We start from the raw sequence: 19335 nt of genomic DNA on the forward strand, positions 1-19335 counted from the left end.
TGCACTTTTTATTCTTTAGTAATTATTTGGTAATTGTGTTATCACTGATTAAAATATATTTGATGTTCCAGAAACAAAAACTATTTTTACGTATTATGTATAATACTATTCTTAACATTATAGAGTAGCTCAACCAGAATAGTGAGTTAAACTTTTTGACTGATAGGTGTGACCTTAATGATTTATTTTTTGACGTGGGATGAATAATTGAGCTGGCCATGGTTGAAGCTATCAGCCAGACAGGAAGAGGGACCATGGAATGAATAGAAAGTAAGAGAAAGAGAGTGATAGAAAGAGTAGCAACTGTATAATGTACTCAACTAGAGAATGGGGCCTGTGTAAATTCTGTTTTATCTTTTTATTCAGGCTGACCTAAAGGTGGTGAATGATGCAAAGGGTGGCACAGTGTACAGAGATCATCTTCCTCTTCTCGGTGAGCAAAATCCTGGCCGCTCGGGACCCCACGGGTTGGCCATTGGAGACCAAGTAAGTGTAAGAATTGTTCCATGGCTGCTGTTGTCTTGTTCCCTTTTTAGAAGTGTTTGCATTAATGAATGCATTTTGAATGCATACTACAGCAAAACCCTTTTTTTATTCCTTACCACTTAACAGAAGACTAGAAAAAAGTCACAAGGTCTTGTTGCATCTATGAATAGGTATCTATACTGTTTGTGTTGAAGCAGAAATAATCTTCAGATCGGTTATTTGATATACTGTGCTCGGTTATTATGTTGATGGTTACAGATAGTTAATAGTATTAAACCACATCACTGAGTTTATGCATCTTTAAACAGATCTTTAACTTGAGAGTATTTTTCATTCAAACCTTAATCACATAAACACTAGAAGCATGTCCAGTTGTTCAGTTATATAATATTACTGCTTTCTTGATTATGTAATTAGTTTTTTTAAAGCATTGTCAGCATCATTCTTTGTGTTCCAGATTGCAACAGTCCTTGTAACTCTATTCTGAGGATTACCCTTACTCTATTTGTAAAGTTTGCATTCACTTTCAAAATTCAAGTCATTTTGCTAAAATTTGGATTGCTGTCCCTAAAAGAAATATAGAATTTTATTTTGATTATTTCAAAAGAAATTACAAGGTACATTTTTTTTTTTCTTATTCAAGTCACTTGCATGCTTCCTTAATGATGCCAGGAGATTTTCATGTTAACATGGACAAGAGCATAATCAAACTCATAAAACTGGAAGGAAATGCTGATCTTGTCAAAAATATTAAATAAAAAGAAAATATGTATAGCTTTCGTCATGACATATTTTATGACCAGACATGGCTTGTACGCAAAGGGTTGAACATCATTAATTAAATCAAAGTAAATTAAGATTGACTGGATGGAAATTGTTTTTGTATACAATATTATCTTCTGACTTTAAAAATGTTAGTTGAGGCTGAAACAAGTTCAGATGGAGTTTATGTCAGTAAATTTATTGTAAACAGAGTTGGAACCAAGTAATAAATGTAGGAACACAGCTCATGATAAGTCTCAAGGATGTTTGTAGAACACCTTTAAGTGGTTTATATTTTGATATCTTGTTTGGACTGTTAACACAAGGGCTCATTGTTGGACAGTGATATTTGTTGCCTGTTACTGTAATGTTATGTAATCCCTTTTGAATTCTGAGGATTTTTAAGTTAATGAGGTCACAGATATCTTGGATAAATTGTAAGTTTTAACTTGGCATTGTTAATTTGCAACCAATTTCCTTTTGACATTGTTGAATTACCTGATTTATGACTGTGATAGTGATTCATAATTGTTTAAGAGAGGAAAAAATCCATTACAGATGTATCTGATAGGTAATAGAAGTTTCAGTTCAAGTTACCCTATGCTCCAGTATTATCAATTGCTCTTAGATTGTACTGATATAAGAGGTAGAGAGGACTGGATTTGATTATGCTTTGTGGACCCAGTGGTTACATAATTTTTTTTTCTTTTAGAGATGAGAGACAGCTATAACAACATAATTTGAGTTTTTTCCTTAGAAAAAGAAATGTATTAGGATGAAGTTTTGCTGTGGTCATTAATGCTAACAGTAGAACTGTATCATGTTTGATGTTTGACAACATTGTATGGTTTGTTTGGTTTGAATTCTTTTTTTTTTTTTTTACAGTTAGCTGAGATGCATTTGCTTGTTCAAAGAGAGGTCAGGGGAAAGTTCCTTGACATTGAGTGTAAAGCCTTCATCTGTATAATTGAAACTTGTATGAAAATTACTCTACTGTATTTTGACTACAAGTGATTAACCTTCATTAGTATATACAAATATGCCCTGTGCATGCATTTAAAAACCAGATACAGATATATAAAAAAAACTGCAAGCATTTTAAAAACTATGTACTTATTTTGAACAATTTTCTTTCAATTATTAAAAATTTTAGGGTTTTAAAAGCAGTTTGGAGACATTTTAGAAATAATTTGTAAAGTTTCTGTCTTAACCAAACATGCTTTCGTCTTATGTAGTTTCAAAGGATTTTGTATAATTCATCATTCAAATTTTGTCAGTCTAAAGATGAATTTATTTATTCCTTTTGAGTCCACTATACTTTTTATTTTAAACATTTTGGAAAAAGTTAGTTTGACTGAATCTTATGAAGTAAATGCTAGTTGAAACATGGCCCCTGATGACACTTTGGATACCCTGGATAAGGTTCCATTCCAAAGAAGTGAAGGCACTATTCCAGGGGAAGGACCTGTCATTCCTACGTAAATTTAATGGGGGATTAAACAGACTTGGCAAGTAGCATGATGTTCTTTTTGTTTTTCCTATTGCAGGATCTTGAGAATAATTTCAGTGTTCCCCAGATCTTATTTGTCCAGGTGAAAGGATAGAATATGGAGATTAAGCTGTTTCAAATCACTGACCCGCAGCATGTCAGATGAATCTGAAATTTTGTCAGTCCATTATGCATAGCCTTCAGTTTTATCCGGTTGAAGTGTAATGCCATAGTTTTTTATTTTTTTAAATTTTTTTAATACAGGGGGTCTTTTATTTTTTTTAATTTTTTTAATACAGGGGGTCTTCAATATCAGCTACCTTTTGTGGGAAATGGGTTGTGGGTGCCGTTACCCCATCCAAGATTTTAATGTTCACAAAGGTACTTTTCTTTGTAAGGTCCTTTTATCTACTATTTCAATAGCTACATGACACATATAAGGCCATGGTTTGTACTTTGATGAAATAGTTTACTTTATAAGAAAAGTGTGTAACCAATTTCTACATTACATTAATCAAAATTTTCTACAGTATGTAAGGAGTGCCCTTCCCCTAGGTAGACTGCACACTTAAAATTAATTATCACTCACTAGGTACTGTACTATATTTTGGAACTTTGGATTAGGTAGGACTTAGTGAGAATAGTGACAAATGTTTTATTGTTCAAAGACTAAGCCTTAAGTAGAAAGTAGAAAGTGCACACAAAAGTTGGTAGGCCTGAATGTCAGCCTTATGTCACTCATAGGTGGAAGTTAGGTCTCGGTTCTTTTTTCGTGTCATTGAAGTGTCCTAAGTGAACATCAAGTTGCATTTAAGGTACATTAATACATTTCATTATTTGTTACTGTTGATCAGTTTTATGCCTTTTATGCTCTTGCATCTGAGTGCTCATCGTTCAATTGGGCTGTTGAACATTGAATAGTAAAGTCAATGTTCAAATTTACTTGTGACAGACAAGTTTGTCGTTGAATTTGGATTTTGTTTCTTAAACCCTTAAACACATTGAACTGATCCAAGTGTTTGTTGCTAAAATGGTTGTGTACCAATCATGTTATTCTTATGTTGATGAAATTATTGCTCTTATGAACATAAGTATGAGTGTCATAATGCATTTATGTTGCTATAAATTTTAGAACTTAGATTGGTTTTGGTATTTTTAGATTATGGATCCTTCCATAGAGCAGCGTGAATTTATGTGATCCATTGTTTACCCTTGAAAGCATATCAATGAGCATGATATTACCACCTCCATATCTGCCTGCCCCTTTACCTGCCTGCTTTCCTGCCTGTTATGCAGCAGCAGCCATCACATGCCTTTGTAACTCTGGTGTTCCATTAACATTGCTTTTTACCACTGTATTAATGTTTTCTTTTTGAAATTAGCTATTGGTAAGTTATTTTCAGAAGGTACAGTAAAACCTCAAAAGTCTGCATTTCATCAAATCCCAGACAAATTTTTTGCTGTTTTTGTTTGTTTTTTTATGGAAATGAAAGGTAACCTAGAGAAAGATTCAGATAAGGGAAAACTAGTTTATGAGATGAAACTTTAATAAGATAAAATATTGGGTATGGTTTTGGTACTCTATTCTTACTTAAAGTTTCTGTAAAGTGTAACACTGCCTGTTCAAAGAAAATATGGGGTCCACAGTAGCAAATAGTTAATGGGTTTTAGTAAAGGGAGACTAGAGTCTCTCTCTCTCTCTCAACTTACAAATCATAGAACGCTGTCCTTTGTCATTGATAATACTTAGTTTTATATGCCATTAAAAGTTGTAGGGTGGTTGTATAAAACACATTGAATTTCAGATGGTAAATACTATGAATAAGTGGCAAATATTAAAATCCCATGTGCATTTCCACCAATCTTGAGTGTATAGTAACATGGAGAAACCATTATTCTGTCTGATTTAGAATTGTTTCTCATTACATTTTCCAAGTACAGGTACTACTTTCATTCCTTCCATTATAAGTACTTACCATTAATACATGCAGTAATTTACTAGTATGTACCATTTTTTAATTTTGCTATACGTTATTTTCGTTAATATTAGCATTATTGGCATTGGTTGTATTTGACATCTGTGATATTACTGCTATTATTATTACTATCCATCCATTCAGATATGTATACCAGAGATGACTACTGTATTAAGCAGATTAATGCATAAATAGGTACCATGTAAAAGCATTGCTATAAAATACAGTGTTGAAGCAGAACCTCTTTATGGGAAATAACTAAGTAAAAACCATATTTTTGTTGTATTTTTTATACAAATCCATTAATCTCATTTAAGCCTTTATAATGGTTCTGATGTACCCAGGATCACCTTTCTTTAGTCTGCTAAACAGAAACAGAAGGAATTGTGCATGTAGGAAACGAGTGAGTACTTGTGATTATCTTTGACATTGTATATGAGTCATGTAACTTCTTTCTGCAAAAGGTAGGACAGAAATATTGTAAGGTTGGGCAAGGGTTTCAAGGTAGCCTAGCACAGGCTAAGCATAATGCTCTTACACAAAATTCACAGAAGGTTCCTGTACTTTTTCTTATGTTTCTGGTGTATCTGTCAAGAGTGAGCATCACTCAGCAAAAAGTTGACTGGTAATTGACAGCTAGAACAGTACATGTGTGAATTTTTAGTATCCTTGTTTATTATCCTCCTCATTTGGATTTTGTTTGGGAGGATAAAGAAATAGACATCTTACAGTAAAAGGTCTCTGGAGTTAGTGTCCACTTTTGCCCTGTGGAGGAATCTGTTAAATTACTTTTGTCTCTTGACAGTGGGAAGTGATCTGAAGAGCACATGATCATACTCAGATCAGGATTTTTCTCCTAAATGAGACTAAAAATTATTGTGGTAAAGGTTTTGTGTTCATCATTGAAACTGTGACAAATTTGCTGACTTAGTAAGTACCAGTAATTACATTAAGAGTTTGCATGCCAATCCGTTTCACAGCCTTTAAATTCCTATAGAATACCATTCACTTGTGCTTTTAATTTAAGGCACATTGATGCTTAATGTAGTTAAGAATTGTAGTGATATTGTTGGGTCAAAAAACACCCACAGTTGAATTGCTTGTTCACTATGCAGCTAAGTTTAGATGAACATTTCCTAGGAGACAGACAACTTTTATGTTTCAGGTACAGTACCATAGATCATTTTGAAATTGATTGTAAACACTACTAGTTTCAGGTGAGCAGTTAAGAAAATGTTTACAAGTGGAACTTATTGCTTGTATCAGAAACAAGTGATCACTTGCAGGGAGATTTGTAAATGCTTCAGAAACTTATTGCCAACTTTCATGAATTTTCCATTGGACAGAGCAAGCTGGAGAAATGCATCACATCTTATCCTAATTCTGTAGTAGTTGGCCATTAGTAAAATAAGAGCTTTGTAGAATTGAAGGATAGATTTTGAAATATAATTTTCAAGAACAGTGGGTTCAGTTCAGCCCACTGTCATTGAACACAGCATATGAATTAGTGGGTGAGGGGGATAATTCAAGCAGCAGAGTAGTAGTCGCCTGTGAGAATGACTCAAAAATGCTTTGTAACTCCCTTTCCTGAAATCAAGCATAAATAAGAGGAGAGGTTGTTATTTGTGGAACTTTGAAACTATATTGCAAGTTAGTATGTGTTAAAACCTTTTTTTCCGGTATTTTACTGTACATGAGAATATTGACTGTAATTATCCATAATCAGTACAGTACTAGGCCGATCAAATGCTAAGCCTCTCTTACTTGACCAGATTTATTTATTGTGGAAATGATCTCAAAGAAGAATAGAAAATGTCTGATATATTAATTAGGATTGGGCTTCATATTTCTTTAACCTTTTACGATTGGGGCAGACACTTTGTCTAGCAGTTTTTCCTATTGTGTTATTAACCATTAATTTTTTTGTTCTGTTTTTCTAGCTTGTTTACAGAAGGTTATAGTTTATTAGGAAGGTGATTTAAGACCGTAAATTGTGAAAGCTTCAGTTTGCAAGTATAAATCTGTATTTGGATGATTGTTGAAAATATGAGAGATTTTTTCTCTATTCTAAAACTGTAATTGAAGCATTTTGTTTTTAGTTGAGTTGAACTCTGTATTAGCCAATGTTTTGTGACTCAAACAATTTTGAAATTGTACTTAACTTGGAAAAGTTAACAAAATTAGCTGCTTAAAGAGAGTAATCAGGTTTCAGTCCGTGTTCTGTGTTATTTCAAAGGCCTTTCAGAATGGGTGATCCTTTAATGTCATCCATTTTTATTTTTATAAACCAAGTTGTTAGACCTCTCAGATTTGTAGCTGCAAATCACCGCAATTATGCTCGATATTACTGAATTAGACTGACACTAGGTATTTATAAAAATGGGTGTTACAATTACTTGAAGAAGAGTGCAGAATAATATTGAGCATTAAAAATTACTTAATAAAAGAAATATTAGGAAGAAGAGTTTTGGTAATGAAAACTTGCAATGTATCAAGCAGTGGAAAGTTTCAGCCGCCGCCAGCTGATATTTTATTGATAAGGGCTTCAATAAGTTTACTACTTCTTTTATTCAGAGTACAGGTATTTCATGCTAAAAATGGAAATTAGTATCACAGCTCAGATATTTAGTATACTCTATTGTCTGTCAAATGATTTCAGATAAATTTGATGACATCAGGCAAAGGATATAGCACTGTATTATATTGGGATTGCGTTATGATGAGTTCATTAGTTCTGTTAGAACCTGTGAAGTTTCACCCACTGAAAGCATACTATTTACATTTTGTTATCAATTGTGGGGTAATTAGTTTATTTGCGGTGCTATACGGATATGATGTTAGATTATTCTTAATATATTTTTGCAAGAAAAATGGTTGAAGATTTTTTGTAATGCATTTGTTGCTAGAAAAATGTTTGAAGATTATTCTTAATACATTCGTTCCCAAAAAATGTTTGAATGGTATACTATTTATGAGATTTTTAGAAAGTGAAATTAAAATGATATACTATTATATGAAGCTACTTTTCTTTTAAATGACTGGAAGTAAAGGTACTGTGTTTGAATAATTACAGTATGTTTTATCTGGAAGGTGGTACAGTATTCATATTGTTGTGAATCATGCTACTTTAATATTTGTTAATTATTTTTAATGTTGATGAATTTAATTATATATAATGAAATTTTTAGCTTTTTTTCTGGAGGTAGATACTGCATTACAGATGTTACATTCAAGAAAGACGACTGACATACGTATGCATAGATTCTAAGTTAGCATGTAAAAAGACTATTTTCAATATTCCTTTTCAGGGGGAAGAATGATTAAGTACCAATTCATTTCCAAGTTTTGTTTTGTTTTCAGACATTGACATACAATAACAGGAGGCTAACTTGTTACATTTGAGATATTTTGAACTTGTAGGTGAATGTGGACTTGGAGCTGGAAATTGTACAGTCATTGCAGCATGGCCATGGGGGTTGGACTGATGGCATGTTTGAATGCCTTGGAACAACTGGAACTGTTGTTGGGATTGACGAAGACCATGATATCGTTGTGGCTTATCCATCTGGTAACAGGTAATGCAAGTTTTAAATATCATTATATAATAGTTTCACCAGATCACTGGATGAAATGACAACATTATATAATAGTTTCACCAGATCACTGGATGAAATTCTCAGTTGTCATGGACATGCCAATAATAGAAGCTTTATTTTACCCAATATTCTCTAATTTAGTTCCTCAAGAAGTATAGAATTGTTCTGCATTATAAACTTTGAGATTTGATGTTGTAACCTTGATTTCTGCTGTGATCTGGAATTGGATTGTAGAATGATTTTTAGAATATGTAGTTTGTTTTTAAATAGAAATAACTTTTTTCATATAAACTCATCATTTAAAATTAGCCCAAATTTTAAAAGAACAAAGACATCATCTTGTGGGTACAGCTCAGATACCCAGGTCCCAGGCAGAAATCAGGCTTGTTCTTTTGTTGCTGAACTACGAGCTGTGAGAAAAATGGCTGCATATGAAGAGGTAAATTTTGTTTCACAGGAAGCTGTTTACATATACTTAGCTCAAATCATATTTAGGAAGGAAGGATTGAGTTGCTGATGGCCCCAGTCTTGCTAACTGAGACGTGGGACATGGTGGTTTTATTAAACTATTTTATGAGAGTAATATGTAATTATCTGAATCCAAGTTCAGGCATGGATTCAAAACTTAAAGTCAGTAGCACATGTGCCTAAGACCCTTAAGGGGAAGTAGAGAGTTGAAAGACTAAACAATATCTCCTAAGGATATTTCTGGAAGTGGCTAAAGCAGCATCTCCGAACAGGCTAATAAATCTGGAGAATTACTATTTAGAGAATGCTTTGAAGGAAAAAGATGACAAGGAAAAGTACTAAGCAGGAAACTTCTCTCAAAGAGGGGATAATTTGCCCAACTGTTGATACAGAAAATTAGAACCAATCTAATGATCTCAGTGCGCTGAATGGCCCCTCGGCTCCGGCGCTTGGCTATGTGACAAAAATTTTATAATCTAATCCAATCTAATCTAATGATCTCAGTGTTACATGTATAAGATGAAAACTCATTAATGTCCTTGGCACCTTGTCATACATCCCACAAAGGGTGAGTCAACATTAGTATCTGATTCTTGAATAAGTGGAGATACAAGTGCATAATTTGAAAGGCATGTGAGAAAGTGCTGTAATCCATGTCACCATACCAGAAACAGGAATGCAGAGAACACAGTAGTTGGTTCAGGAAAGTTAGAACTCTTGCTTTGAAGGATTTTGAAATATTATAGTCACCAGAAGACTGTATCCAACATCAGAAGACCTATGAGTTCAAAGTGCTCAAGTTGAGGTTAGGAAGGTTATGAAATCCCTTGAAAGGAAACAGAGTTAAAACCTTGAGAACGAATTGGTAGTAATTCACTCTTTGGGAATGAGGTGCCTTGTCAAAAACAAGTTGGGTAGCTACGGGGAAAAGTGGTGTAGGAATCATTTCCTTCATGTCACTTACCCAGTCAGAGGATGACATGAATATAGTTCCATTTTTCTTCACCTTAGAGTAAACCTTTGAAGAATCATAGGTACATGATCTTTTATTCTTTTGAGAGAAAGAGAATTGAAATAAAAATTTGCTATCCTAACCTTTTTATCATGATTATCATTGTTTTTTATGCCATTATTATGATTAATAGTACAGTATTGAGTTTTGAAAAGAATTAAGACATGAGTAAAAGTTGATTACTCTATAACCCTTTGAGATTTTTATGATTTCTGGCAATCTTTGAGATTGTAATGATTGAAAAGGACATCATCCATAAAAAGTTTTTAGACAATTTAAACTGATCATTTTTACTTGTTTTCCATTTTTAAGCACTGCAATGAATTAAAAGTTCGTATCCAGCTTCAAAATAATTTACAGTAAGCAGTAAAAGAAAAATGTTAACGTGCCCACAAGTGGCCCGAGGATGATCTGCCAAAGACGAAATTTATTTATGAACCTCCCTACACCCAAGAAAGTGAAACGGTTAATCTGGCTTTGTCAGTGATTTGCATTTGTTTTCATGTCTCTGGCATACTTCAAGTGAACATTTTTTTTCCAGATGGACTTTCAACCCAGCTGTTCTTACAAAGGTTGGCGGAGGTGTTGTGATGAGCAATGAAAGTAGTACCAGCCAACAATTCAGTGTTGGTGACCTTGTGCAAATTTGTGCAGACTTAGAACGTATTAAAATTCTTCAGAGAGGACATGGCGAATGGGCAGAGGCTATGGTCCCGGTTAGTATATACTATTCTCATTTAAATGTTCATTAATTGTTCTGATAATGTTAGTAAACTCTACATACAGTGTAGATGGTGTGTAAATATTATTTATTTAACTTGTACTGTCAGTCTCTATTTTTATGGTTCTTAACCTTATATAGCACTTTGAATACAGTATACATAGTGACAGGGTAATTGGTAAATAATTCTTGTGTGGTAGGAAGATGGTAAACCTGGCATCAAGTTCAGGTGTGCGATATTCATGATTTCCTTGACTGTTTTAATCATGCGTGTAATTGCTTTTTAATAATTGTAACATGCTTTTTGTTCAGATTTAAAATCCTCAAAATTGGGAATATGTCCAAAATTATAGACAGGAGAAGTTTAGAGATACTGGTGATGTTTGACCAAAGGACAGCAGACATTGTTCATCTCATGCATACACGTATCCAGGTATCAGATTAGGTTCTTTCAGCAGAAGAGACCACACCTTAAATGCCAAGTAGTCATGTTAGCTGGGTACTCCCAACCCAACAGATTGCCATTATGAGTTTCACAACCCTAAACTAGAGAGTGTATGTATCTATCATGTGTTCATGGCTCCTTGGGCTTCCTGGCATTGTAACTTTGAAAAAATTAGCACCTTACATTTATTCTCCCCTCTTGGACTTTCGATAAAACCATTTGATGCAATGTCATTTTAACTTTTATATTGATATCGAAATCTTCATTGTTCCTAAACAAATACATAATTGCATTAAATTTCTCCCCTGGTTTAGACCTTAGGTAAAATTGGACGTGTGCAGCAAATATATCATGACAACGACCTTAAAGTGGAAGTTTGTGGCACTTCTTGGACTTACAATCCAGCAGCAGTTACCAAAGTTGCCTCAGATGGAGCTGTGCCTGGGGCTGCTAGTGGAGGTAAGTTGTATATTTATTAAACTGTTAAAATACTGCAAAATGTTGCTGGGACTTTGATATGAAATGAAATATTTCGTAGCTGAATACCATAAGATGGTTATGCTGATATATAACAACAGTGTGATGATTTCAGTTAATAAAAAGTATCATTTAAAAAACATTTTCCCCTCCCAACAAGTATTTTTGTAATATTTAAGGGGCAAAAGACACACATCTCAATTGTTGAGTCATCATGAAAAAGTAGAAATTCTTATTACTATACATCGAATTACATATTTTCCATAATGGAAGTTGGTCCTTGTTCAGTTTGTTTATGCTTGAATACAGTATAAATTGTAAACAGATTTCAAGATTATTGATTTGCACTTTTAGTGTCAGCCACAGTCTTCATTTCATATTTGTGTACCTCATGATTTGGTTCTTTGTGGTTGTTTATATTTGGACATGAAATGTAGAAAATATTTACATACAGTATACCCATTATGTTTTTGTATGTTTATTATATTAAGTTGTTTTATGTTGTTACAATAAGAGTATCCAATGCTGTACATATCAATTATCCTAACAGAGAGATTGAGTGCACTGCTGAAGAAGATATTTGAAGCTCACGTCTCGGGTGATTTAAACGAAGAATTAGTGAAGGCTGCAGCTACCGGTGATGCACAAAAGGTATGTCATTGTGTGACAAGTACCTGGTACTTTTGTAAATTAAGCTGTGAACCAGAAATATAGTGTATAATATAATGCTCTGTAGACTTGTTTAGTACTAGCACTGCAGTTCTTTGCAGGATAGATAGACAGTTACCAAGTTTATTTTTTTCCCCTAAGGTTGATGAAATTCTGAAAAAAGGAGATGTGGATGTTAATGGAGTTTTTGCTGGTCATACAGCCTTGCAAGCTGCCAGTCAGAATGGACATTTGGAAGTTATTCACATCTTGCTTCGATATAATGCTCAAGTAGAAAAAGAGGTAGAGTATTTGAAGTGTTATTGTTATACTTGAGGTACTAAAAAGTAATTAGTATTATTGAATTTTTTTGGGGGATTATATACAATACATTCTTCGTTATGTGAGAACTATCACCTTTAATGACGATTCCTGATTGTTCACGTGCTTGATTATATAGTAATGCAAAGCGAAGGATGATGGTTTTTTTTTTTTTTTGTTTTTTTTTTTTTTTACCTTGTGGTTTCCATGAAAAAATTTCTGAGAGCTGTGAAAGAAAAGTTGTAAGAATGTTTTTGATTTACTTTACAATGAGCAGAAATGAAAATCTTGATTGAATTTTAGGGATTAATAGTCAACAATGATTTTACTGCCAAAGTTACTCTAATTGGATATGTTAATTTTTATACAGTATCATAATAATGGTAAAGGTTTTTTTATTTTAATATCAACTGTAAGAATAGCAACGTCGTCAGTTGCCACATTTCAATCTTGAAATGTTATTTTCATACAATCAACTTACCTGTCAGATATATACATAGCTAAGACTCCGTCGTCCCCGACAGAAATTCAAATTTCGCGCCACTCGCTACAGGTAGGTCAGGTGATCTACCGGCCTGCCCTGGGCGGCAGGACTAGGAACCATCCCCGTTTTCTATCATATTTTCTCTGTCGCGGTGGTATCAACATTGTTGTTATTACTCCTGACTTAGATTCATTTTCACATTTGATCAACGTTTTTCGGCTTTTTGGTGACGTATTTGGATCGTGTTTTGGCATTCGCTACTGTGGACTGTTTTTGGAATAACTCTTTTGGATTTTTTTCAGTATGTCTGATTCTAATGTGAGTGTGAGAATGTGTGTGAATGTAGGCTGCAGGGTGAGGATACCGAAAGCTTCGGTTGATCCTCACACTGTATGCCGTAAATGTAGGGGGTTTTCAGTGTTCTGCTATTAATACTGTAAGGAATGCGATCGATTGAATGCAGAAGAGTGGAAGACTTTGACTTCTTATTTGAAGAAGTTAGAGAGGGATAGAATTAGACGATTGAAAGGTGTGAGTTCAAGCCTATTGAGCCTTTCACTGATAATTCTAATCCTACTGATGTAGATTCTCCTATGTATCTCATTCTCAGAGTGCTTTTTTCGGATTCGGCATCGAAATCGCCAATCTGAAAGCTACAATTAGAGACATGAAGTCCAAGATGGCTGACTTCAAAGGTAAGGCTAGTGAAAGTGAGCATTACAGTGAAGTGTTCTCCCAGTGTTGTGGAGGGGGCTTTTGATCGTCCCTGCGACGCTCCAGGCCTAGACCTCTTCCAAGCTCACAAGCCCAGAGGAGAAGGAAAGTCGAAAGCCTTAAGGAGGTTGTGGGGAATCCCCAACGGTCAGACGTCCCTTCAGCTAGCTCTGCTTCGTGGCAGGCGGCTCAAGGGCGCTATAGAAAAAGCGTCCTTCGCGAGTGTTTCTCGTCCTCTCCCTCACCTAAACGAGGGTGGAAGGAATCGAACTTGTCGAGACCGCTGAAGCGTCATATGAAGCCTGACATAGATTCTAGTCCAGAGCGTTTCTCAGATGACGCTCCCGTCTTCTAGCAAGAAAGCGAAGGGGGCGTCAGCGTCACCTGAAGTGTACGCTGAAGTAACCCTTTCCTTCTCTCCCCGAGTGATGACGAAAGACGTCATGCACTGGACGTGGGAGAAGCGTCAAGAAGATCATTATGGCAGTTCAAGAGCAACTGTCATCTCTAGTGGGAGTTTTAGCGCCACGTCGGAAGGACGTGACGCTTCCAATTAAGAAGTCTCGTCCTCTCTCACCTGTTCAACGAGAAGCGTCATACAGACGGGAAACGGCTAAACGTCTTACAGAAGCGTCTAGTTCGAGAGCGAGAACAGGTGCTTACGAGAGTTTCGTAACGCCAGAGAGACGTAAGACGTCTTTTAGACGCGAAGCGTCATTGGAAACGGAGCATGACATGACGCTCCGTCCAATATTATGACGCCAAGTAGGACGCCTTTGGAGAGCGGAGCGTCTTCCAAGCGCGAAGCGTCATCGAGACGTCAGCAAAAGACGTCATCCATGACGCTTGGCGAACGGGTTAAGCGTCATGTAAGCGTGAAGAAAGCGTCTTCTAAAAATTCTAGAGAAGCCGAAGCTTATGACGCCTTCCAAAGACTATTAGAGCGGGAAGAGGAAGGATTATCATTCCCTTAGCCCTCTCCTCCTATTAGGAGTGTGTCTCCTCACGAAGAAGAACGTTCGGAAAGGAGAGCGGAAACGCATGTAGATCCGGAGTTAGAGGAAAACTCGGATGACGAATATAGTGAAAGAGAAGGTCTGTCTAACTATAAGGTGTTGACTACCCTACTTCTTGAGGAGTACGGAGACGAGTTGACGCCTTCCGCTCCTCCTTCTCCGCGCTCGCTCTTTTCCAGTGATAAGACGAAGAAGCCTTCGTCTTTTCTCAAAATGAAACCCACCATATCGATGAAGAGAGCATTACATTCCTTAGACTCATGGATGAAGTCTAAGAAAGACTTAGGGAGGACAGTCTTCTCCATGCCTCCAGCAAGATTAGCTGGGAAAAGAGGCATTTGGTATCAGACGGGAGAGAATATGGGTATTGCTCTCCCTTCTACAACCGAAACAGAATTTTCGACTTTGGTTGACGCTTCACGGCGTCAAAGTCTCAATTCTGCACGGATTACGTGGGGAATTTCGGAACTGGATCATCTCCTCAAGGGACTCTTTCGTGTATTGGAAGTTTTTAACTTCTTAGATTGGTCCCCTGGGGTGATGTCCAAGAAAGCCCATGATTCGGAAGGAATCGAACCTGAAGCCCTGTTATGCATATTGTCTTGTATTGACAAGGCGGTACAGGATGGATCTTTTGAAATCTCCTCTTTGTTTGGGGCAGGTCTTTTAAAGAAAAGGACTGTATATGGCGCCTTCTTAATAAAGGCAGTCTCACATGCTCAGAGAGCAGCACTTCTATATGCGCCTCTATCTGACTTTTTGTTCCCTTCTCAGTTAGTAAAGGACATTGCACATTCTTTAACTGAGAAGGCAACTCAGGATCTGCTGACGCAGTCAGCAAGAGAGTGCAGACGCGTCATCTTGGGCGATCTTAAGGAGGGGATATCGTATCCCTTTCCTGAACACTCCTCCCCTAACGTCAATACCAAGGGAACTTTCAGCCAAATACAAGGATTCTGTGCTGAGGGATACTCTTCGATCGATGGTGGAACAAATGTGGGACAAGAGAGCGATAGAATTGGTACGGGATCAACACTCCCCGGGGTTTTTACAATCGCCTTTTTCGGGTGGCGAAAGCCTCGGGAGGCTGGAGACCAGTACTGGACGTCAGCTCTCTGAACAAATTTGTTCAGAAGGAGAAGTTCTCCATGGAGACTTCTACTTCAGTCATGGCGTCATTACGACAGGGAGATTGGATGGTGTCTTTAGATCTCCAGGACGCCTACTTTCACGTCCCAATCCACCCTTCATCGAAGAAGTACCTCCGTTTCATGACGGGGGGAACTATCTTTCAGTTCAGAGCCTTGTGTTTCGGCCTGTCCACAGCTCCTCAGGTCTTCACAAGCCTGATGAAGAATGTGGCGAGGTCTTCACCTCAAAGGAGTGAATGTCTCTATGTATCTGGACGACTGGCTCATCAGGGCCAGATCGGAGAGACAGTGCTTGGAGGACCTAATGTTAACTCTGGATTTAATCAAAGCGTTGGGGGATTATTGCTTGTGAACCTCGAGAAGTCTCAGCGACCCCCAGACAAGACCTAGTCTATCTGGGGATTCGGATGGATTCTCGGGGTTTTTCGAGTTTTTCCTTCGCAAGAGAGAATCCGCAAAAGGTTTGCGGATAGTCTCTCTCTTCTTAGAGAAGCAACAAACGTCGGCCGAGGGAATGGTTGAGCCTTCTGGGGGACGCTTTCCTCGCTAGAACAATTCTTACCTCTAGGAAGACTTCATATACGTCCGCTTCAATTCTTCCTCAAGAGTCTTGGAGCTGGAAAACCGGACAACTGTCTGGACGTTTTCCCATTCCAGTGGAGATAAAGTCACACCTACAGTGGTGGTTGCGCCCTCTGGAAGAGAACAAAGGGATCTCTCTAAGAACACAGAACCCAGACCTAGTGTTGTTCTCCGACGCGTCGGAGACAGGTTGGGGAGCGACATTAGGCTCAGAGGAAGTGTCAGGCACCTGGGAACCAGCACAGGTGTCTTGGCACATAAACTGCAAAGAGCTCTTCGCCGTACATCTGGCCTTGAAGAGCCTAGAACCTCTGGTGTCAAGCAAGGTAGTGCAAGTAAACGTGGACAACATCACCGCACTTGCCTACATTCGGAAACAGGGAGGGACGCACTCCTCGTTCCCTTACGAGCTCACGAGAGACCTATTACTTTGGACGTCTCACAGGAACATCTCCCTGATGACAAGGTTCGTACAGGGAGTAAGGAATGTGAGGGCGGACAGGCTCAGCAGGAGGAACCAGGTCCTTCATACAGAATGGACACTACACGAGGAAGGTGTGTCTCGATCTCTGGTCTCTGTGGGGAACTCCTCATGTGGATCTCTTCGCACATTCATTTCAAAAAGGCTCCCAGTTTGTTTGCTCGGTCGTGGAAGATCCAAGAGCTCTTATGGTAGACGCCTTCCTGCTAAAATTGTCTCGAGTAGACGTATATGCTTTTCCCCCATTCAAATCCTGGGTTAGTAATGAGAAAGTTTTGTGGCGTCAAAAGAGACGAGGATGACGTTAATAGCCCCCCTTTTGGCCGCCCAGGAATGGTTCACAGGAGGTGGTAGAGTGGATCGTAGATTTCCAAGATCCCCCTACCAAGAAGGATGGATCTTCTCAGACAACCACACTTCAAGAGGGACCACCAAAACCTCACCGCTCTCGCTCTGACTGCCTTTCGACTATCGAAAGACCTTGTCAGAGCGAGAGGCTTTTCTCGCGAAGTGGCAAGCGCGATCGCGAGAGCACGCAGAACTCCACTACGAAAGTATACCAATCAAATGGGGGAGGTATTTAGAAGGTGGTGTAGATCCAAGAAGTTGTCCTCCTCCACTACCTCTATAGCGGAAATTGCTGATTTCCTGCTATTCCTGAGAGAAAAATCTCATCTAGCCGTATCCACATTAAGGGATACAGAAGTATGCTCTCGGCTGTATTTCAGGAACAGAGGTTTAGATCTGCAGATAATAAAGATCTCCACGATCTCATAAGGTCTTTTGAGACTTCAAAGTCTAAGGAACCAGTACCTCCGAAACTGGAACCTAGACGTAGTTCTAAAGTATCTGTCATCGGAAAGATTCGAACCTCCTCATCGGGCATCGTTTAGAGACATTACCCGAAAATGCCTATTCCTATTATCTTTAGCTACGGCAAAGAGAATTAGTGAATTGCATGCTCTGCAGGATAAAGTAGGATTCAAGGGAGACTCAGCGATTTGCTCGTTTAAGACCCTGTTTTTTAGTGAAAAAGTTCGAGAATCCTACGAATCCCTGGCCTAAAGTCATTCGATGTCAAAGGCATGTCGAGTCTCGTAGGCAGAGAAGCAGAGAGGTCTCTATGCCCTGTTTAGAGCTCTTGAAGTTCTACCTTCAGAGAAAGCATCAAATGGGAGGCTCTAGACAAGGTCTTTGGTGCGCGGTAAAAGAGACCCCACAAGACTGATGTCCAAGAATGCGCTGGCATTCTTTGTAAGAAACGTCATTACAGACGCTCATAAGGCCTGTCCTGACGACAGTTACAACTGTTTGAGAGTAAAAGCTCATGAAGTGAGAGCTATAGCGACGTCTCTCTCGTTTCATAAGAAATGTCGCTTAAAAAAACATAATAGATACGACATTTTGGAGATGCAAACTCAGTATTTACATCTCATTACTTGAAAGACGTGCGTGTGTGACATATGAGAAGTGTTTTTCTCTAGGTCCTTTCGTATCGGCGGATACGATTCTGGGTACGGGAGCCGACACCAATCCTTAAATGTATATACTTTTCTTCTTTTTGGATATGGTCGAGTCTCTTCGAACACTGGAGGACTTAGGCTAGCACGGGCGGCCGTCTATGTGTTCAGTAAGAGAATTCTTGTCATATCCAATTAGTTGAGTATAATTTTTTTTTGAAAATTATGTATGTGTGCGTAGTGGTTTTTGAGTTACGATTGTTGTGACGAGTTCGGGGATAACTCTTAACAACTCTGTAGTTCTAACATATGGTTAGGATCAGGTGGTCGGGATTGGTTGTGTGCTCCTTCATAAGGTGTATTGTCATATAAGTGGATCAGCACCCATTGACAAAGTCCTTTTAGGCTCTGCCGAGTAAGTGGGTAAGACCCCATCGGCAGACCCACAAGAACTCTTGGCCATAGATCATATATCTCGCTAAAGTTTCTTGAGGTGATGCAGACTACTGGGCAAACACCCACGAAGTCTACCCACCTATCAGGTAGGAACCAAGGTTTTATTTATACCTACAACATATGTTGTTTACCTGTCTATTCCATATAGAAGCTGTCTCTTACCCTCCACCGAAGGGTGCCAATCAGCTATGTATATATCTGACAGGTAAGTTGATTGTATGAAAATGATATTGTTATGTTACAATAAAGTTTCATACATACTTACCTGGCAGATATATACAATTAAAGGCCCACCCAGCCTCCCCGCAGGAGACAGGTGGAAGAGAGAAAAGAAAATATGATAGAAAACGGGGATGGTTCCTAGTCCCTGCCGCCCAGGGCAGGCCGTAGATCACCTGACCTACCTGTAGCGAGTGGCGCGCAAATTTTGAATTTCTGTCGGGGACGACGGAGTCTTAGCTATGTATATATCTGCCAGGTAAGTATGTATGAAACTTTATTGTAACATAACAATATCATTTTATAACTTGGGACATTTATAACTTGGGACAGCAGTTTAAATCTGTACTTGCAGTCAGTTTTTTTCTGTC

General features: G+C 37.8%; 1 protein-coding gene across 1 annotated transcript in view; it reads left to right on the forward strand.

The window, feature by feature from the left end:
* LOC135196371 (E3 ubiquitin-protein ligase mib1-like) overlaps positions 1-19335 on the forward strand; it is a 37441-nt gene that overhangs the window by 17011 nt on the left and 1095 nt on the right. The window contains exons 5-10 of the mRNA XM_064223156.1: positions 367-492; positions 8134-8288; positions 10331-10505; positions 11270-11414; positions 11983-12083; positions 12243-12383. Of these exons, the coding sequence (XP_064079226.1) occupies positions 367-492; positions 8134-8288; positions 10331-10505; positions 11270-11414; positions 11983-12083; positions 12243-12383 (843 nt within the window). The remainder of the gene's footprint in view (positions 1-366; positions 493-8133; positions 8289-10330; positions 10506-11269; positions 11415-11982; positions 12084-12242; positions 12384-19335) is intronic.

Source organism: Macrobrachium nipponense, chromosome 17 (genome assembly GCF_015104395.2).
Source record: "Macrobrachium nipponense isolate FS-2020 chromosome 17, ASM1510439v2, whole genome shotgun sequence".
Lineage (NCBI taxonomy): Eukaryota > Metazoa > Arthropoda > Malacostraca > Decapoda > Palaemonidae > Macrobrachium > Macrobrachium nipponense.